General features: G+C 39.9%; 1 protein-coding gene across 7 annotated transcripts in view; it reads left to right on the top strand.

Annotated features, from left to right (window-relative positions):
- The window catches only part of col16a1 (collagen, type XVI, alpha 1), a 66,873-nt gene that overhangs the window by 25,880 nt on the left and 19,086 nt on the right, over window positions 1-21,907 (top strand). For 5 of the 7 annotated variants that reach the window (XM_040121618.1, XM_040121615.1, XM_040121616.1 and 2 more), the window contains exons 7-36: window positions 865-945; window positions 4,061-4,129; window positions 7,871-7,903; window positions 11,012-11,047; window positions 11,144-11,194; window positions 11,526-11,558; window positions 11,716-11,760; window positions 12,259-12,297; window positions 12,459-12,521; window positions 13,433-13,477; window positions 13,574-13,669; window positions 13,919-13,957; window positions 15,027-15,071; window positions 15,199-15,234; window positions 15,335-15,457; window positions 16,133-16,168; window positions 16,526-16,561; window positions 16,855-16,983; window positions 17,294-17,338; window positions 17,709-17,744; window positions 17,835-17,888; window positions 18,202-18,252; window positions 18,340-18,483; window positions 19,645-19,680; window positions 20,483-20,590; window positions 20,898-21,020; window positions 21,101-21,154; window positions 21,240-21,281; window positions 21,690-21,725; window positions 21,806-21,859. In XM_040121618.1, the coding sequence (XP_039977552.1) occupies window positions 865-945; window positions 4,061-4,129; window positions 7,871-7,903; window positions 11,012-11,047; window positions 11,144-11,194; window positions 11,526-11,558; window positions 11,716-11,760; window positions 12,259-12,297; window positions 12,459-12,521; window positions 13,433-13,477; window positions 13,574-13,669; window positions 13,919-13,957; window positions 15,027-15,071; window positions 15,199-15,234; window positions 15,335-15,457; window positions 16,133-16,168; window positions 16,526-16,561; window positions 16,855-16,983; window positions 17,294-17,338; window positions 17,709-17,744; window positions 17,835-17,888; window positions 18,202-18,252; window positions 18,340-18,483; window positions 19,645-19,680; window positions 20,483-20,590; window positions 20,898-21,020; window positions 21,101-21,154; window positions 21,240-21,281; window positions 21,690-21,725; window positions 21,806-21,859 (1,818 nt within the window). The remainder of the gene's footprint in view (window positions 1-864; window positions 946-4,060; window positions 4,130-7,870; window positions 7,904-11,011; window positions 11,048-11,143; window positions 11,195-11,525; window positions 11,559-11,715; window positions 11,761-12,258; window positions 12,298-12,458; window positions 12,522-13,432; window positions 13,478-13,573; window positions 13,670-13,918; window positions 13,958-15,026; window positions 15,072-15,198; window positions 15,235-15,334; window positions 15,458-16,132; window positions 16,169-16,525; window positions 16,562-16,854; window positions 16,984-17,293; window positions 17,339-17,708; window positions 17,745-17,834; window positions 17,889-18,201; window positions 18,253-18,339; window positions 18,484-19,644; window positions 19,681-20,482; window positions 20,591-20,897; window positions 21,021-21,100; window positions 21,155-21,239; window positions 21,282-21,689; window positions 21,726-21,805; window positions 21,860-21,907) is intronic. The other 2 variants (XM_040121617.1, XM_040121622.1) reach the window with 2 other exon arrangements.

Genomic DNA, 21,907 nt, shown 5'->3' with positions numbered 1-21,907 from the left:
TACACTTACTCTTTCAAAGTGTGGTGACCTTTAAGATCTCTTTGTGTGAAGAACAAACTGTTACATAAGTGGTGTGAATGAACCAAATTCCCTTATTGGGATCTATACCATAGAGAACGGCATGGTATTGCTTCGCTGCATGATGTAATTCAGTATAGAATTTTAATGGCGCACCAGACTTTTTCCAGACCACCCTAAAGAGCCATGTTTCCAGCAGGAAGGACATACTGAAATGTTTCTAGTGGACCAACCTCACATAAAGGCCTTGGCACTGAAATCATTCATTCTCTCCATGTTTGGATGTGTATATTAAGATTTGTGTGAATGTGTATATGTTTTAGACCATAGGCTATGTCCAAGAGGTGTTGTTTTCTTTCAGGCAATCTCATTCAGTCCTGGTTAAAAAAGCGAGTGGACTACCTGGCAGAATGGGCCTGTAGTTATCCGGGACTATTATTGCTGAACGGATTCAATAATCCAGGAATTTAGTTTTGACAATCAACCAAGTGACCCAGTTAGAAAGCAGGCAGGGTCTTAAGTTAACACAGGGAGGAAGTGTTCATACATGCACGCACACACACACACTCTCACACACACACACACACACACACACACACACACACACACACACACACACACACACACACACACACACACACACACACACACACACACACACAAACTTAAAGCTCCTGACAAGGTGCTTCCTAATACTTTAAATAAATGAAAAATTCATCAGTTTTCAACCTGTTTACTGCCTCATTTAAACTTTATTTACATTATTTATTAAACAAAACATATGATGTATGGCGCCCTACCTGTGGAATATATCACAATCTCTTTTGCTCCTTCTCCCTTTTTCAGATGGACATTCAGCAGGTGATGCTGTATTGTGACCCATCCCTCGCCATTCAAGAGGCCTGCTGTGAGATACCTGGGGCTCGGGTGAGACTGACAGCATACACTAACTGATTAACAATGATTAAAAATAACAGTGAATCTGTGTGGAGCATAGATTATTCACCACTGCTCTACAATGATTTGTCTCCTGTATCATCCTATGTAATTCAAACACTGGTAAACCTGTAATTTAAAGCTATAGTTTGAAATTTTGGAAAATACACTTATTTTCTTTCTGGTTGAGAATGTGATGAGAGGATTGATACAACTCTCATGTCTGTGTGGTAGAAATGTGTCTCATTTCAGAGTTTCAGGCCCAAACAAATCTTAACACTACTTAATAGGTGCCTGCCTCTCTTTTGCAGTAACTTCTTACCTGAGATAAACCCAGTGAGTTTAACTCAACACTTATTTAAGCTACTACAAAATTAAAGCCATTGCTATTTGCTGGAATGTTACTGTGCAACAGCTCGAGGAAAGGCTGTGTTTGCATTATCAGAATTAAACACGATAAATAGTCTCTGCGGTTGCACTTGAGGCTTACTCGTTAATCTGCATCCCTTTTTCTTTTTTTGTTTTACACCAACTCAGTTTAGGTGGCCAGAAAGAAAAAAGAAAAAAGAAAAAAAAAACACTTGGCTGCCTGCCTCATATTTTGATATGCAGGGAGAGCCTTTACTCTATATCAGTCCATGAATGACTTGACTTAGGTCTCTACAAATATGAAAAAAACTTTCTTATTATGTCAGTTGACCAAATAATCTTCAGAGGCTTTGTTTAACATAGGGTTTTGTGTATACAAATACAAATTGACTAGGGCTTAGTGTAATTCCATTTTTTGCAATTATATCACATCAACTACGGTTTGCCAATACTGTTTGTTCTCCTAAAGTGTGGTTAAAAGCCTAATTGAAAGTATCACTTGCTTATTCTTGCAGCTTCAGAATGCATTTTTCGTTCTCTTTATAATTCTCTCCTTTTCTCTTGCTACCTCTTTTCCTAAATGTATTTTTGTGCAGTTATTTTTTGCAGGCTTCAACAAAAGCCTTATCAAATAGGAAACAAATTCGCTGGACATAAATACAACAGTATGTTTCTGTTTGACAGGCAATAACAGAGCAAGTGTTTGTTCAGGTATGGGAACAATTGCAAACAGCCAGTTCTTGGGTTTATTTTTAAGCTGAAGGTATTTTTGTGCTCAGTCAACTTTTTGTCAGAATTCTCCAGGGTGTCTGTGCTTACGTGTTTCTGTGTGCGCATGTATACGTGTCTTTTTGCTTTTTTACCAAATGATTTTATGTGAGGGATAGAAATATGGTGAGAAGCTCCTTCTGAAGTCTGAAAGTGTAGAGTCCTATGGAGGAAGGACAGAATGCTGCAAAATGTTTCTCCTCTCCTTTGCTCAAGGCATATGGGCTGCAGGGCTCCCTCCAAGCTGCATTTAAATTTGAAATGAGGAGTGGAGGAGCATGCGTGCACAGGCATACGCACTGACTTGCATGCTCATACACCCCTGAAGGCTGCAGCTTCTTAAAATGCATAAGAATGAGACAAAACAGCTAGTCGTCAATAGCTTTGACACTGTGGTCTGAACTCTACAGTACATAGGAACATTACAAGATAAAGAAACATGCATTGTATTGTTAGAGATTGGATTGTAGACTTGATACATATCAGTCAGATTTCATGGTGCTGTAGATTGTTTAGCTCTGTTCAACATGTCACTGTTGTAGATATGATTATTATAAATTTTACATGTATTCAAATTAAAAATGTATTTCAAATTTCAGATGTATACCATTTTTATCCATATTTAAAGTGGCTCTAGGTATGGCAGTGTTGGTCTGTCAGTCAAGCATTTGGACCAGACTGAAGTGTCTCAACAGCTTCCGGATGGAATGGTCTTTAAATTTACTACAGATATTCTTGCCATCTCAGGATGAAGTATAACAACACTGGTGAATCTGTCACTTTTAATAGCAAGATCATCAGGTCAAAATTGTGCCCATTTTATTAATCTGTTCAGAACTTTGGTTTATGACCAAGTATCTGTATAACTAATGGCATGCCCATCAGCCACTTTGTGTTAATGAGAAAGTGTTACCATGCTAACAAGCTAATCTAAGATGTTGAACATAATGAACATTATACCTGTTAACACCTGCGTGTTAGCATTGTCGTTGTGACCATGTTAGCATGTTGGTGTTAGCATTTAGCAAAAAATCAAGCTTTTAAGGCCCTATTTTAATCGTGAAAGTGCAAAGACAAGCACAAAGTGGACTGTTATCTAAGTGGCTGAGGCGGATTATAAATCAGTGGTAGTGGAGATGAGTAAATTCACTCTTTGCCAGTCACAGTCAAACTTGACCATAGCAGCTCGACAAATGGAGGCCTTGCCAGGAAATCACATTGTTGTCTGGATGGTGCTGAGCGGCATGATCTGAACACACAGCACCTCAAATCTGTAGCCAGAACAGAAACTGTAAGAATCACTCATTCCTGCATCACTCATATTCGTTAATAGATAAATTAACGAGTTCCTTCTTTAAACGCAATAACTATTTGTTTTTTATGCCAGAAATGTAGGTGGCTCTGATGCATCTATTTTCAGTGCAAAGTCTAAAAAACATTTTCCACCGAAATACCAGCAACTTGCTTTGCGCTGCCTCATTTGAATGAACCTCCCACCTGTTTGCACCGCCCCTCCCAACTGTGCTTGGCACAAAAATACTACATAAATGTGCTAAGTGTATTTAAATGTCAGGAAATTACCAAACTGTCAGAGCACTGCTTGAACTGGTCATTGCGCCGCCACGAAAAATAGAAAATTTGGTTTCATTCATTCCAACAAGAATAAGAGACTTTCCCCGAAAAAGAAACTGTCATGCAACAGCACAAATATTATACAATATCATACATACATACATCAAATATGTCAAAGCATAAGGTTAAAGTTAGGGGATATTTAACTTCTGTCTGCAGTTTGCCACACGATGAGTTATTTTTTTATGCCAACCAGCAACAAGGCAAAAAATGCAGGGGGATTTTGTATGTTAGATTTTCACATCCTGCCCAGAGCAGAATTATAGGATTCAGTTTGGAAATCACCAAAGGGGTCTTTTACCTTGTCTTAAAGGATCTGTCTGTTGCATGCTTGCAGTGCCCTCCTGATGCTCCCAAGAGCCGTCGTGCTGCTGAGAATGACCTGCTGGAAAACGCATTTAACCAGGTAAATCACAGACCACCAACACATGCACGTAAAAGAAAGACATTTCTGCATTCTTACAGACAAAAAACGATGCAAAACACATATGATCGCACACTCAAATACCATAAAACTGAAAATACACTTTGACTAAAGCTCATGCTTTAGTGTCTGTAAGACTAAAGCTTATGCTTTTTGCATTGTAAACACAATGGCAAAGAAGGAAGTCCAGTAACAAATTGAGGGAAAAAAGTCATTGCATCTTTTACAAAGTGTCTCTTCCATCATGAATTATCACAACACATGGTTTCCATCAGGCACAGACATAACACAAATAGACACAGATATACACTTGGCCTCAAACAGCTTTGTTCCTGAGACAGTTTGAGTTGTCTGAGATCTGGCAAGCAAACACTGGCCTGTAGGACTTATCCCAAATGTTGGTAGAAGTTGTTGTTCTCCCTTGATGCTCTGCCGTGGAAAACATGTTTTCTACTCTGCTGCAGTCTGTAGCACTTTTGAGTTTTAGACTTTTATGACTTCAGTTCACTTAAGTTTGCTGGTAGCAATAGTTCAAAGTGTCCATGGGCAGTGTCGAGTGCTTGACAAATAGAGCGTTATATAACACATGGGAGCAGTTTTTTCCACAAATTTCTATGGCTTTTTTTATGGTTGCTTCAGTGCTGATACATGAAGTTCTTCCAGTATAACGTAAAGGCAATTTATTTTTGTTTCACCCTTGCTTTTTTCATCATTCATATTAATGGGACTTATATCTAATTATCTATTCATTAGGGCATTTTGTTTCTCTTGTGGGCTGCTGGCGTTAACTTAGGGCTCTGGCAGACTTCAGGACACAGTAATCAATCCCATATATGGTTCCAGCAAGACACAGTTCTAATAACTCAGGGATGCTGTCTCCCGCTGTGTTTCCTTCTTTCTCTCACCTGTCGCTCTCCCTCTCTTTCTCTTCTACTATAAGTTATTGCAGACTGATTGTTTCATATGGTACTATGTTGAGGCCTAGTAACGTCACCAGCTTCTCCTCGTTTCACAGTTTTCTATCCATTTGCTCCCCTTTCTCTGTTGCTCTCTTTTACACATTGGCACATACGTGGCCATACTGTACATACACAGAGTAACCTCAGGACTCTATATTTTTATTTCTATGTTAGCTTTGTATACATGAAATCCAAAATTCAAGTTTGCAGGCCAGATGTCCCTGAGCCATAGCAGTGCTTTTATAAAACTAAGCCCTCCTGGGTGACAGCATATTTAACTCAATATACGTAGAATGTGTGTGCTGTATGTAGAAAGAGTACTGTACACTGTTGCTTTAGGATGAGCACAAATTGGGGTCAATAATTGATATACTATTTCTGTGAAAGTATATTCCTCTTTTGTTCACCCTGTAACAAACAGTTTACCCCCATTTTTTGTCCTCAATTAGCATTAAAGGGAATCACACATTTAACACATTAAGGTCTGTTTACTGGTCTTGGGGAATGCTACTGAATATGTGAAAAAAAGTTGTATAAAGTCTTTTGTGGTTACAAAGGGAGCTGCACAAAGTCTGATAAACTGCTTCAAGTATTGTCACATGAGTCAGCGTCAGTTGGGACTGAAGCCTACAAGTTTGAAAACAAACAAAATCTGCTAGTGTGGAGTTAGAAAGAAGTGAGTTGACCAGACCCCTGTAGCATGCTCCTCATCTCTGCTTGAGGCTAGCAGATTAACGCTACATCAGCCTCTACAGGAATAGCACAACCAAATCTACAACTGAACTGTTGGCGGTCGCGTTGCATCGTGGGCAATGTAGGCACAAGGTTTTGACAAGGAAGAAGAATGGATGGAATAAAAAAGACAGTGTCTCTGGCTCTGCTGCATCAGTACTGATCCTTTTTTTTAAATGTCCATCTTGAATCTGATAAATTTACAAGAGTGCAATGCTACATCAGTGGAGTGCTCTTTTAGAGCAACAATTTGACAAACAGCTAACCTAGCTCTGTTTGAAGGTAATAAAATCCACCAATCCGCACCTCTGAAGCTTACTTTTGTTTTGTTTAATCCATACATATACAAATGAATTCTAAAAACGACAAGTTGTGGTTTTCTGGGGGGTTATGTGTGAGACTTTTTGTTGGCTGGATGCAGTAACCACCTGGAGTCTCTGCTGGTTGCCTTGCAATTAGATGAATGAGATACAGTGTGTTCATTAGTTAATTGTAGAGGTGTGTGTTGCCTGATTTTGTTACCTTCAGACAGTACCAGGCTAGCTGTTTTCCCAATTCCAGTCTTTGTGCTAAAATAAGCTGACTGGCTGCTGGCTGTAGCCCTATATTCAACAGACAGACAAGAGAATGGTATAAGTCTTCTCATCTAACTCTCAGTAAGTAACATTATTTCCCAAAATGGTAAACTGTTGCTTTAAGTTTGGAAAAATTATATAATTCCAGTCTGACAGTATCACACATACATTCTGTCTCAGCTTGTTCCAACTCTTCATTGAAGCTCTGTGATGCATACAACTGAGTCAAATATTCAACCCAAGACTCAACTGAGACAGGGTCTTTATCATTTCACCTTTTCATCAAATTTAATTATATAAGATGCCTTTTTCATCATCTCGTCTCCCTAAAAGTCAGCCGGACATATTTGGGATCTTTAGAAAGTTCTGTTGACTTGAAAAAGATTCGGTTGCACAGCATGACCTTGTATGAACGTCGTTTGTATAACGTCAAATAACCTGTCATTGCAACTACGAGTAGAATCAGGTTTGGTGCAGAGGTGTGTGTGTACCAGTGCTTGTGTCAGTATTTGGGTCACAGCAGTTGTTACCTTCCTGAGGTGTTACAAATCTGTAAACCTCTTTTTTTCTTGTTTTAAACCCAGCCCCCAGCTGAAAGGTCATCTCGTCCTAAGAAGACCCAAAGGCTTTCTTGTGTCGTGTTTCCCTCTTGTTTCCCTGTCTCAGTGTGTTTCTACTTGACTTTTTATGATGAAGTCCATCACCATGTGTAAACTTTAACAAAAATTGTTCTGTTCAGCTTTTCAGTCCTTCCTCCATCTTTTTTGTCCATCTCTTCATTTGCCTAAGGGCTCATGAGGAATAATACTTCTCTTCCTCTCTCTACTCATCTTCTTTCATCCATTTTTTCACTCAGACTAAAGAAAAACCATTAATGAACTGTATGAGAAAAACACATACATACATATTTCTCCTTTCTTTGTTGTGTATCTGATGCAAAGAACTGCAATGGCAACAAGATTTAAGGGGATACACAGCACATGCAACAGGAAAAAAACAGCTTGCCTATGCATAATATCTCATACAGTATGATACTGATATTATGGAGACAGATAAAATTCATGCCATTTCTGGGAACATATTTAAGAGATTCATTTACTATGAACTGCCAGAGAGCTGCCAGTGACTGGGGATATGAAGTATATGCTCAACGGTTATGAGAATTTCAAAAATGTGGATTCATTTTGTCATACAATAGAGCAAGTAGTAGGGCTGAATCACAAAGTAGGTTACAGTGCTGCTACAACATAGAAAACCAGACTAATGGATATTTCTGTGAATTGCCTTTCAAAGATTTTGGATTCATCGTGTATCTAAACATAGACAGTAACCACTTGTGAACCAATGTGAAGCCAAAGCAATATTAAGGTTATGCTCAGATATATGAAAGAAAAACAAACAATTTGTTTCTTTCTTTTTTTCTTTCTTTCTTTCTTTCTTTTTTCTTTCTACCACAGGAAATTTTTGCATCCAAGGATTTGGCAGAGAAAGTAAGCCTCACAATTCACATCCACACGTTTGATCTTACAGTATTGAATTTCTCGGTGGATGGCACAGTTGCTCGGACTAAGAAAGTCCCTTCAAATCAAGAAAGTCCTGGGTTCAGAAAGCAAAGTTTGTATGCTCTCTACTTTGGTTTCCTCCCACAGTCCAAAGACATACGGGTTAGGTGAACTGGAGACTCTAAACTTCCAGTGTGAATGAACTGGTGACCAGTCCAATGTGTACACTCCCTTTAACCTAGTGCATCCTGAAGTAGGGTCCAAGATTAGCTTATGGGCCTGTGGATGGATAACGAGACTTCCAACATGTGTGTAGTACTGAGATTCAAATAGGAAGACAATATGCAGGCCTTATGTGTGTACGTATGTGTGTGCCTCTTTATGTTGTGTTTATTTGTGTTGTGCATCGGGTTAAAAAAGAAATATTCTATTTGTATTTCTTCCTCCCTCCCACGCACGTACCTAGCTTGCTGACTGAGTGAGGGCTGATTTACACCTCATTATGTGCTGAGTCTCAGTTGGGAGTTACCGCTGCCTATTAATTTTGTCATTCACCTACAATAGGCGTCTTCTGTTCACAAATAGAATACAAAACTCCAGACGCTTCATTATGTTGCTCCGGTGTGTGCTTACTAATGCATCTAGCCGTCTCCCCCGACTTCCTCAATATAGGTTATTACCTGGGTTGGAGCACACAGTTTACCCTGCCACTGGGGGCTCACACTTGCAAAAAACTCGAAAAGTGACTTTTATTCAGTGCTATGAATTTAATTTGGTCAAATTACATCGGCATAGTACCCATGATAATACAACCCGATATTATGCACTGCAACCTCAGAATTATGCCAGGCAGGCCTATGTATTAATATTATTGTAGTATTAAATGATCTGAATAAGGGGTAGATTTGGCTTCTGCTTGACAATCTTAAAGTTCACTCGGAAATCAATTTTCATCACAGTGTTCATGTCATGCTGCTTCAGCTGGTGCTCTATAGCTTGTTTGTGCTACATCAGTGGCTTCTTGGTCATGTGAGTCAAAGGCTCAGCTCCACCAATCAGCATTAATCTATTAACACAAAAGGCTACTCCAGAAATAAAATCCCAGCGTCTGCTTCCTTTCTTTGCAATGAAATTATGCATCACAGAAAGTTATCTTGCATTTGAGAAAGTGGCACCATTTTTACATTGATTTTGAGAATTACAACTGAGGTGATTGTGAATTTCTGTTTATGCTGATTTTAGATTTTCATTAGTGTGTGCTAGGTCTTGCCCTTGTTCTGTCAAGACCTGTCAGATAAAGAGGCAATGCCTAAAAATGAGCCCAGTGGGATGTTAAAAAAAGCAAGCTTCACTGACAGGATGTTGGTTCCAGAATTTCAGCCTTCCTTTTGAGATGCTCGAGCTAATGAATGAGCATAGGTGTTGACAAAATGCATAAAGTAAAATTCGAGAGCATGTGTATTGGAATGTTGGATGTGAAAAAACTGAGCCTATTCACAGTGTTTGGGTGTTGAATACTTAACTTTGACACCACTAACTATGATATTTGTGCCAAAATTTGAAACTTTTACTGCTATGGCATTTATAAAAACTGATATACTTAAAGCTGCACTATTCAATATTTTCAACATGTCTTGCCTAACACTAAAATGACTATGTGTAACATGTAAGGGATTGCTCATGGTGGTGAACGAACAGGAAGTTGTCACCAAAAATATTTCCCCTACCTCTGCAGAGTGTTTAGCATTTAGCAACTACCTGGTAAACATAATGGAGCATTTAGCAGCTAAACAACTCACAGCTTGTTACGCTGCCTCCAAGCAGCAAAAAAAATAAGAAATAGATGCAGTTTTAAGGTACTAATGTGAAAACCAAATCGTATGTATTTAACTGATAAAGCCTTGAAAGCCTTTGCACTGGGATGTCTCATTCTCTAGAGTCTATGCATTGTACTCACAACAAGTGAGCATATGCAATATAAGGATTTAATATACAGAAAGAGATCCCACGCGTATGAAACCTTAATTTATTGCCATTAATTAGCAATGCACAACGAGATGTTTACTGTGAACAACAACATACATACTGTACATACTACTAAATACCAAATCTAACATGCAGTATAAATACAAACAACAAGAACAAAATCTATGGAAATAACTTGATATCCAGTGTTTTTTGATGATAAAAGATTTAAATCATCTTAATTAATTGAGAGTAGTAATGACAGCAAAGTAAGCTGTATTAATTACAAGGATATTTTAGTAACATTTCATAATGCACAGAGAAAGTATACTGCTCTTTTACAGCAATCTGACTTTTTCATTTCAAAGATGTATAATGTAGAAAAATATACAAGAAAGGAAAAGCTGCTGAGGTTTTAAGTGGAATTATACGAGGACTTGACTAAGCCTATGGTTAGAGACAAGCTCGGAAACAGTGACTCGTCGTTGCAGCTGGTCGAGCCAGTCATTGATAGATTTGTAGAGGGATTGGGGAAAAAGAGAGGAGGGAGAATTACACATTGTCTCTTTGCTGTTACTAGCCCTCTGTCGTCTTCTCAGCGAGCTCATCGTCACAGCTTCAATAAATGCAAAACTTCCTGGTGTGTGAAAGCAAGGCTCCCAGGAACAGCGGGTGGGGGATTCAGCTTTAATTACTCGCTTCCTCTAAAAATGCTTTAGTTATTTATAATGGTTATCCTTATTTGGTGTGTTTATGTGTGTGTGTGTGCCCTCCTGTGAAGAGCAGCTGGTCGGCTCACTCCGGTGCTGTGGGAATCAGACATTCCTATTGATCTCCGTCTCCCATGGGAGATGTGTGTATGTGTGTGCATGTGTGCATCTGAATGTGTGTGTGTGTGTGTGTGCATGTGTGTATGCCCACTTCCCCACCTTTCATCCTTTTTAACAGCATACTGTAGCAGCAGAGGGATTCAGCACAGTTTAGTTTTGTGTGACAGTGCCTCCACATGGTGACTACAGAAACTACAAGACATTTAATTTTTCAAAAACTTCCTTTTATTGAGACACACAACTTCTTCAGTGAATATTAAACAGTATAATAATAATTCTCTTTCTCTGTGTCTGTCTGTAGTGTGCTGGTTGTTTACTCCTGAGTAGGGAAGAAAATGTAAGGATCACTGATCTTTACTTTCACTTCTTTCCATTAGAAAATGACAGCAGTATAATGCAGTGGAGGGTGTAACTGTGTGTTTGTGTGTTGCAGGTAGTAAATTTCGGTGGGCCTGCTGGGTTGAAAGGGGAAAAAGGCGACCGGGTGAGTATGAAGGATATGTAAAGAGTATTTACAGACGCATAAATCTATGTATGTGTGTTTGTGTGTTTAGTAAGAGTAATATCAGTGGAATGTGTGTTGTCATAACATGCCCAGACGTGTACAGCACTGAACACTATTACCTAGCATGATACATAAACACACTCACACACACACACACACACACACAATTTGATGCTGCTGTAGTGTAAGACAGAATGATGCTGGCTGTGCACCAATCCACTGCCTTGGCGATATCCATTCTTCAGTACTCACTTATTCTGTTCCTCACCCACAAGCAATCACTCTTCTTTTCTGCCTGTCTCCATCTTAGGGCCATGACTGTTCTGGCAGCCATTCAGGTCCAGTAAGTAACTTTTCCATTGCGTCTCACTCTCGCGGCATGTCTTATTTTGCAGAAAAGCATTATCTCGTTATTTGGCACGCAGCACAGTATGAGCCTGAAACTTTTGCCAAGAAGTTGTCTTTGATATTACATGCCAACCAAGTATCTCTAACCTCAGTGCACAGAGGGAGCCAAGGGCAGGAAGGGAGAGAAAGGCGAGCCGGTGAGTGCCAGTCTTCTGCTACAGGTTACAGCTCTACATCCAGCTGCCCCCCAGCCCTGCTAACCCTCCAGTTATTTAGTTTGATCTTTATTCACAACCTCATTTTCAAACATTGAGTCTCAGTACTAATAATGGGGTGGGAATGAGTTTGTGCTTTGTATGTTTATTTGCCAGTGAGTCATTGTGTGTGAATGACTGTCTTTCTGACTGCGCATATGCTTCTGTGCCTACATTTGATGTATCTGACTCATATATATGCAACTGTATGTACCACAGATTATTGCATGCATAATGTAAATGCATGCCTGTGTTTCTCAAGTTGTGTGTGTGTGTGTGTGTGTGTGTTTGTGAGTGGAGCATATGGGTCCTGCTGGTAGTCCATACGGGTTGCTGACTGGCCACTGTTTTGTTTTCTGTGCTCAAGCGGTGTGTGTGTATGATGTCTCTTTAGAGCTAGGTCATTGATCTGGACTTTGTCTCCATTCCTTCTTTCCACAGGTGATGCTCGCCAACTGGGCTGAAGCAGCTGGGTACAAGGTGAAAGGTTTAAGAATAATTTGGTGATGAATAATGAAGATTTGACCTTATAATGATCATCTTATTAATTTCTATCCCTGTATTATTTTCACTTGTCTCTCTTTTTCTCTCTCTGCTTCTCTCTCTGTTTGTTTCTCACCTTTTTCTCTGGGTCTGTCTAGGGAGAGAAAGGTCAGAAGGGAGAAATCGGTCCACAAGGTCTCACAGGCACTCCAGGGAAGGACGTAGGTGTTTTTTTTTCTGTAGTTCTTTTTAATCTTTTGCTCTCCTTTACTTGTACTTACAGAGTATCTGTAATTAGAATCAGTGAAGTCAAACAGTTGGCTTGGAATGTACATTTTCAATACGACAAATGGTAAAGTGAGCATGCTCTCACGAACACACCAATATACTCACAGACACACAAATCCACTTACACAGGCACTTTTATCAGGCTAAGAGTGGATATTCAGTGAACTTATACAGTATTACTCTTTAAGCTCGGACTCCCATTTATATCAGTTCTCCCCCCTTCTCTCTCCCATGGTGTTAAGTCGGCCTGTTAATGCCTGTTAGATTAGGCTAGAGCAACAAAGCTTGCACAATCAATGCTGCCTCATTGACTGTGCTGTTCGTCTTTCACACAGGCAGGCGCCTATTCAGGAAGACTTAAACCTTTTAATCTTCCCTGTTCAGTGCAGTGATCCTGTAGACACATGAAAAGTTTTGAGGAACAAATTACAACGTGTGTGCGCCCTGAGATATTCCCCTGGTTTTCAGCATTAGATGCACTCACATTTAGCTGTTCACCAGGCTAAGTGCTTGTCGTGGACAGATGGATTTGGTGGAGGATAGATTTTCTTAAGCCTCCCATCCATCTGACTTTGTGAATATGAATGTGCTTGTTGATTTGCCTTGAATCAGGCAGGCAGAGAATTTTGCGTATTCACAGCTGAATATAATCGCCCTCTTTCTATTTCCAATTGTAAAATGTCAAACAAATGAGGGAAATCAACAAGTGTCTTTGATGATTTATGAAGACATTTTGGAGATGGATTTCTCCGCAGCTTGCTTGATTATTCTGGTCTTGCACTGATGATGTCACTGACCCATACTGATGCTGTCACTTCCCTCTCTGTCTGTCACCATCGTCCAGGGTCGAGCAGGGTCCATCTGTGTAGTTGGCCCCAAGGGACAGAAGGTCTGTCGGCATTAAGTCTGAGAGTTTCTACCATCAGCCTGTGTGTCACATACATTAAGTTCAGTTTAATAGAGCTGTGTTGACCTTGTTTTCCAGGGTACCCCAGGTATGGTGGGTCCTGAGGGGTTGGCTGGGGAGCCAGGGAAACCTGGACTTCCAGGCCCACCAGGAGCTGGAAAGCCAGGCCCACCAGTAAGTGTGCTTTTTTAATTAAGGACCTCTGGAAGAAGAAAAAAAAAGAATATTAATGTCTTCACTCTCCTCTCAGAGATGGTCTCAGTTTAACCAAAAAGTAGTTTTATTGGACCGAGCTGTCAAAAGTACAGGACAGAACTTAGCAGGACTCCTTCTTTTGGTGCAGCTTTCATTGCCCTTGACAGAAGCCTAAAAGCTTCTTAAGAAAGGCATTTGAAAAGATTTATGTACTTTTTTTCCTGTCAGGGCCCTCCTGGTGAACCGAATGGTGCAAAAGGAGACAAGGTAGGTTTACCCTTTCGGCCCATTTCCTATGGCACGTGAAAGTGACAAAGACTAATAACAGCCAGGGGGATTTGTACCCCAGGGGGCACTTTTGCAATTACTAGAGGGTACATGGAATGAGAAAAAATAAGAATTAAGTGTTAAGATTTGATTTAAAAAATATACTCACATATTTATGTTAAGGAGGAATACATGTAGATTTACAAATTGCTGTGATGTTAATCTCTTACTATAATTAAATATAATCACTAAGTTAACATATAAGCTACCCATCAACCCGAGTCGATTGTAACACATTAACACCACGTGTTGCAATTTAGAGTGAATGAAAACTAGTTAGAAAGTGTGCAAAAAAGTTGAAATAGTTGACATGTTTAGGAAAAAAATATAGATGATATGAGTAAGCTATAAGTAATGAGGGAATTTAAACTTGTTAGCTTAAAATTGTTAGCTAAAAGTAACGAATAAACAGTTGAAACGGTTAACTAGCTAAAAGTAATGAAAGATTCAGCGAACAGGAATGGCTAAACAGTTGAAATAGGTTAGGTTGATTAGGTTAGTATCTAACTGTTTATTCAGTATTTCAACTGAATAAACAGTTGAAATACTGGTACTTAGTTGTCCACTTTCTGCCACTCAAAGTGGTAACATTAGCATAACAAGGGCAAATGTGAACCTACAATACAATGAAAATTCGATTGCATATCAAATTTTGTATCTTCTATTTGAATTTAGTTAATAGAATTTAATAACATCCAGTTTATAGTACATTCATGATGATGTGGATGAAAGGATACTGGAGCTGATCTCAGCTGTGCGGAAACCGCTGATCTAGCCAAGCATATTAACATCATGGCTCCATTTTTGGTGATGTTTATGTTTTCCCTTTAGTTGAAGGATTGCCATGATCTTCTGTGGATTCAGAAATTGTCACAATCCTTTGGCTATCGAAACCTAAAATGGCGCACAGTATTAGACAAAGTCAAGAACAAAGATGCTTTTTTGAGGATGGTTTTCAGGGTAACTGCAACAATATTTGTATGACACGTGCAGTGATTTGTGTTAACAGGGGGATGCAGGACCTCCAGGAGAAGATGGATTGCCAGGAGATCCAGTGAGAGCCTCTTTTAAACATTGATTAGTATTCAGTGCATGCGATGTATGCATGAGCTTCCAATAGACAGTGTTCTAACTGTGAGCTCATACATCAGTGTTTGACTGGGATTCTGCTGTTTTCATAGGGACCAAGAGGACCAGGAGGGCCTAAAGGAGAGAAGGTATAATAACCCATGATCATTTAAACCTCTTTAAATTTTATCTGCATGTCTGTGTGCTCTCTCAACAACATACTGTGTCTGACTAATGTTCAATCTTCAGGGTGACCCATGTGAAGTGTGCCCTGTGCTGCCTGCAGACATGGGCAACACACTGGCTCTGCAAGGGATGCCAGGCCCTAAAGGAGAGCCTGGATTGCCAGGGATAGGGGAGAGAGGAGTGTCTGTAAGTACAACAGTTTGACCCTAACATCAAATTGTAATGTTTTCTTAAACCTGCCCCAAATGTTCAGTTTACTTTTTAAAAATCTTGCTACATGTTTTATTAGGGAGTTGTAGACACGGTCTCAACTATAGCTGACAATTGAACCTTGAGCACTTGTCTGATGTGTATATATTCTATTTTTCTTATCACTCTGAGGGAAGGTGTGGCATTTATTTCTACCTTGGGGTTGTATTTGCCCTTGTTATTGTCAGAGTGTTGCAGCAGCTCAAGGAGAGAAAGCTTGATATGCCGTCAAAATTTTATTCTCCAAGGGAAAGGTCATTTGTTTGTAATGTAACCTTAACGTATCTTTCTCTCTCTGGTGAGTCAGGCCTCAAAGTTACTGCACATTGTGTTTCTCTTTCTTTTCATCCTACATCTGCCCGCTTACCCCAGCAGGTGAAATGGGGAATTATTTATGGGGGGGAAAGAATATAAATCTAGAGCCTTATGAGAGTCTCTGTGCAACGATTTCCAATAGTGCCAGCATCCATCTGTCATACCTGGTTAGAGCAGAAGGAGAAGAAGAGGGAGAGTGAGATATGACCTCACTCTAACAAAGTTGAACCAACAACATCTCTTACTTTTGCCTCATCCCTGCTCTTCTCTTCTCCTTTCTTTCTCCGTATTTACTAGGGGCCTCAAGGTGCAGATGGCAAGGCAGGACCGAAGGTATAGAGTTCCCCCTCATTCATTTACAGCGTGTGGTTCATTCATATTTTGTGGACGCGTGACCTATACACACTCATCTGCATTATCACACATTCAGATATGCTAACATCAGCAGTGCAGAAGGCTCTCTCCTAAAGCAAACTACTTGAACTAAACTAGAGTCGACACACACACTCAGCACTCCTATACATTGTCATCTTAGTATAGCTATACCCATATGGGCATGAACGTTAACGTGCTCAAGTCCATGCATTCACAAAAACTGTAGACAGAACACCTCAAAGCATACATGCTCGTCAGGGTGAGCTGGGACTAATTTGCTGTCCTGAATGTCTGTGTTTTTGTATGTTTTGGCAGGGAGAAGCAGGATCAGATGGCGCCAAAGGAGAAAAGGTCAGCTTGGTGTCTTTAGTAGGCCTGTGTTTAAAGAATGTCTTTTTTAGACTACCAAATTAAGCTGTCCGCTAGATAAACTAACCTATAAATTTGCTGTGCCTTGCTTTTTTTGGTAGACCTGCACACGTAATTTTTATAGTAGCATGAGTCGCAACTGTCTTGGAGCATCAGAACGTTACTGACACTGTTAATTTGGTTTGTTTTTTCTTGATGGACACCTTATTTGACTGAATGCAGTCACAGGTGATTATTTTGAGACAATTTCTGTCTGATCTGTCCATGTGCTTTAGGGAGAGCCATGTTCTGTGTGCCCCACTCTGGGCGAGTTACCCCCTAACCTCATCCCCGGTGTCATGACCCAAACCTTGCACCAGAAGGGAGAGAAGGGAGAGCCTGGAATTGGACAGAAAGGAGAACAAGTAAGTCTCTTCTAGTAAGAATTAATGTCATTCTAGTGCTGAATAAAAAGCAGAGTATTTGGAAAAACTCATAAACACAACTAGGGTGAAAACAATAACAAACAGTCTTATCTTCTTGTTGTAGGACTTTGGTCTTACTGAAAGGAGACAATGATACATGACACACACGGTGGAAGAAAACTGATAACTGTTTTTTTTGACTGCATGTCTTTTTCTGATTTTGTTTCTGTCAGTGTGCTTGCTTTCAGGTGTGAGCAGTGATAAGCACGTTCATCAAAATGATATATCATGTACTTTTTCTGCTCCACAGGGGGAGCTAGGAAAGGAAGGATCGCCGGGCCTTAGAGGAGAGAAGGTAAGTAATATAAAAAGAAACAAGACTGAGAGTAGGTGACTTCAATAGCAGACTAAGCTTACATTAGGAGAACTTGCTCAGTAAGTTACTGAAGGGTTCGTAATAGACTTCGTGAGGAAGATAATCACAGCAGTGTGCTAATTTTAAGGCCCATAACAGTGTGCCATAGGGATTTTACTCAGCAGGCAACTTATTAGTGAAAAGCTTAGGTAGTGAAAAACCAAAATTATTTGACACAGCTGCCTGTAGGGATGCAGCCTACTATGAAATGTGAATGACCAATTTCAAAGATGCATCCTTTTTTTTTAATATAAATTTGTGAAATTCAGATACTGAAGTGTTTTTTTTTTTTTTTTTAACTTGTCTGCAGGGTAGTGCAGGCAGCAAAGGAGTTGATGGTAAGCTGGTAAGTTCAGATTCAGTTCTTTGAAACAGAATGACTCACTTCACGTCCTGATTCAGTGATATTGTGAAATGAAATGTGTTCATATGACAGGGCAAACCTGGACCAAGGGGACCCAGTGGCAAGGATGGACAGAAAGGCACAAAGGTAGGACAATAGTGCAAAGAGTGTAACGACAAACTTTAACTGTGAAGTGGAGGATTGGATGCACTCTTGAAAGCTGGATTCTAGCCTTGTTCCTCAATGTTTTCAAAGTAAGAAAGGTCAAGGTTGTTCTGTTTTGATAAGAATGTACTGCTGTACCTTCTTTCTTGGGATGTGGAACTTTTACCATGCATTACTTTTGTGATACAGTATTATGTTGGTCAGAGAACCGCTTATACGTGCATATTTAATGAAAACACTATTTGATAATTTATTTTGTTTGCGTTACTTTAATATTATATTCATCTTTTGATAGGGAGAGCAAGGGCTGCCTGGTCTTGGTCTTCCTGGCGTAAAGGGTGAGAAGGTAAGCACAGACATATGTATTGATTTTTGCATCCTTTAGCTTGATTGTCAAGCACACTAAGTCTCTTGACTCCCTGCCCTTTCCTAGGGTGAGTGTGGTGTGTGCCAGCCATCCGAGGTTGGCAGCGTACCCGCCAGTATCAAATTGCTTGAGGGAACAAGAGGCAAGCCAGGGGAACCGGGCCTTCCAGGGCCACCCGGATCTCCAGGGCTCGGAGCTGATGGCAAACAGGTGAGGTTGCTCTATAAGGAAAAGATAGTCGTCACAGGAATAGAATAGAAACTTTGTTTTAACCTAAAGTACACTGGCAGCTTTTCAAGATTAGGAACTTGCTTTGTCAACTGGCAACTGGCAACTTTGGCACTGGCTTTTGCAGTGAAAGCAAACCAATAACATTGTTCAAAAGGACTAGAAAAATACTGATGGTATCCTTGCACTCCCAACACTGCAAACTGCAAGCACAGAGAAACACACAGTATTAACTGTCAGGTGAGGAGAGGTTTAGGGCCCCTCAAGACCTTCTTGGTCCTTCCTTTAGAGGGCAGCATGTTGCCCCTAAACTGAGGAAAAGAACCAAAGACCCTTCAATCTTTGCTGCTTAAACTGACATGAAATTATTCAGGTTCTTATGTTTGCACTTCCTATTTTGTACTGATAACTCAGTTCACTTTGAAGTATATTACTATAAAGACTTTGTGTCTGATCTTACTGAATTGTCTAATTGTATACTGTATATTGCCAGCATGTGTTTTATTGTGCTTTATTTTATTACATATTGTATTACAGTATGTTATTGTGCTTTTATTGTTCATTACTGCACATTGCTCTGTAAAACCTGAATGAAACAATACAACTTGACTTGGGCTTACAACCAAGCCCAAGAACAAGTAAACATCTACACTGTATACACCATTAAATCCACTCCTGAATTGTTTTTATTAATCACAATTAGTAATCGAAAGCACATCGTATAAATTCTACATAACCAAAGTAGCTTCTTGCTATCCTATTTTGTGGCCACAGTGAAACAGATTAAGCACCATTTGGATGAATGAAAAGTTTAAGATGCTGAAAGATTTCACCCCAAGGGCGAATCAACTTATAATGCTTATTGTACAAATAGAATTTGCAGGGATTCTGCTCTTCCTGCAGAATTGTTACTAAGTGTAATGAATCCCTGTTGGCTTGTTTCACCCATCCCGATTACACACTATGTGATTCTGTGGTTAGTTTTATGTCAATAGTTATTTTACCTGAATGGAAAGAGGCTTGCAGGGTACATGGAGGTGACTGCACACGTGTTACAGAGTGTGGTTATGTGTGTGTGTATGTATGCACTTGTATGCATGTAACTGTGTATATTTGTATATCACCTTCTACTTTCTTACACAGGGCCCGCCAGGTCTTGCTGGTGCAAAAGGAGAAAAGGTAAATTTCCTGTTAAAGTTTCTTATAGTCTCTACCTTACGTAACCCAATGGGTAACCTGGAGGAATTATACTATTTGGAGTCACTGGTGGCCTTGAGGGACAGTCAGACTTTCTTAACTAGTTTGACATCTACTAGGACCAAAGATGTCCACAGGAAAATTACCCAACATGGGTTTAAATAATATATCAAGGGAGCTCAGGCACTCTGCTGTATTTCAGGTCACCAAGTCTGTCTTTGGAACGCTCACATCACTTCATCCAAAAAAAACTGGGAAATGAATCTGCTGTCAACAGAGCAAGGTTTCCTTAAATTACTTTGAAGCTCTTCCACAGAAATGGACTTCATGCTTGGACTTCAAAGTGGAGTCAAACAGTTACTGGTTTACTGAAGCTGATATAATTATCTATATTAAATACAACTGATAATTATACAGTATATCAGCTATCTTTTAAAAGTAAACATATAAATCATAAAGTTAGATTAGCCAGTAATATTGGTCAGGTTGATGTATTGTCAACCAGGCGAATATTACTGGCCTAAGAGACTAACCACTTTTAAATATTTTGAATCGTGCATTATTTACATCCATCTTTGCTCGCTAGCAGTCTCCTTCTTCTTTGTTGGCATAATTCATACTGCCACCAACTTTCAATAAGTGGCAGCAACAGCAGCCTAATTGTAAAAACATTGCTCCCTGGTGCTACTAGTACAAAAACTCCATCAGGTATTTTTAATGTTAGCATTGTGACATAGAGGTAAGGCCTGTCAGGCCTTTTTTAATCGTATTTCAATTTTACCAGGGTGAACAAGGAGACCGAGGAGATAATGGATTGGACGGAGCTCCTGGAGCCCCAGGACTGACTGGAGAGCCTGGTCAGGACGGATTAATGGGCATGAAGGGAGAAAAGGTACAGACTGCCTGAACTAAGTCAGCTCAACTTTGCTTTATTTTGCATCTCCTCAGTGATTTTTTTAATTAGTGGTAGTATAAAAAGTAGCAACCATGTTTGCTGCGCAGTCCTTATCCCTTTCCACGGACCATTTGTGGTAGAAATCCACTGGGCCTCCCCATCCACTGGGGAGGCCCAATTGCAGGTGATATCTTAGATGCCAGTGATCAAACATTTGGATCAATGATAGTTTCCAGGGGTTAAAAACTGACCCTGATTGGCTAAATAAGAGTTTGATTGTTCCAAAATTTGTTTTATTTTCCAGGGTGATGCTTGTACCAGCTGTCCTTCTCTGGGCACTACAGTGGGTGATGGTGTAGCTATGCCAGGCACCAAAGGAGAGAGAGGAGACCCTGGTCCCCCAGGAGAGGGGAAGCCTGGCAAAAATGTGAGGCAATCGTGTATTTTTTTATTTACTTCTGGTACTTTGAGAACCACTGATGATCATGTCAAATATTTTCTTTCCAGGGAAAACCGGGCTTACCAGGTGTGCAGGGGCTTGCCGGTCCCAAAGGAAGCAGGGTATGAATGTCCATTTATGTCAATTTGTGTCAATATTTGTGTCACTGACAGATTTGTAATCTGTGTTGTCATGTGCCCCCTGTAGGGAGAGGCTGGAGTTCCAGGAGTTGGCCTTCCAGGACCTCAAGTAAGGCTGACATATCTTTAAAAATTACATCTGGATCAATAAAGAAGTTTAATGTCGACAGCTGATACAGCTCTGTCATACACAAAAGTCACAGTTCCTAGATGGATGCAGCCCAGCTGTGATCTCACTAATGAACACCATATTCTCCTTTGATAACAGTGTTTAGACTTTTCCTGCCTCTCACATCTAACAATAAAGTCACAAGGTTGTAAATAAACATCCAAAACTAATTCTCTCTCAAATCCTTTGATTCATCATGGAATTTTCCCTTTATGCTTTATTGCCTTGGTGGCATCAGTCCCTTCCAATTACTCCACTATAAAATATCTTCACCACACACCACTCTTGGTTTCCTCACCAAACCCTCTAAACCTCCTTTTTGTTTTGTCTTTTTCATTTATGTCTTAGGGCGAAGAGGGACCGAGAGGACTGCCTGGACTTGCAGTAAGTTTCGCTTATATTGCAAAAGTCCTACAGTTCAACACTACTATTTCTAATTTGGTCCAAATTTGTGTTTTGTATAGGGACCTTCTGGAGCCAAAGGATCACCTGGCCCTATTGGCCCTGCAGGGGAAAAGGTAACATAAAATGAAGTGGTGGAAAATCAATTTATCTTTGCAATATGC

Source organism: Xiphias gladius, chromosome 24 (assembly GCF_016859285.1).
Source record: "Xiphias gladius isolate SHS-SW01 ecotype Sanya breed wild chromosome 24, ASM1685928v1, whole genome shotgun sequence".
Lineage (NCBI taxonomy): Eukaryota > Metazoa > Chordata > Actinopteri > Istiophoriformes > Xiphiidae > Xiphias > Xiphias gladius.
Note: the sequence above shows the minus strand (reverse complement) of the source record. Positions and strands in the feature narration are given on the sequence as shown.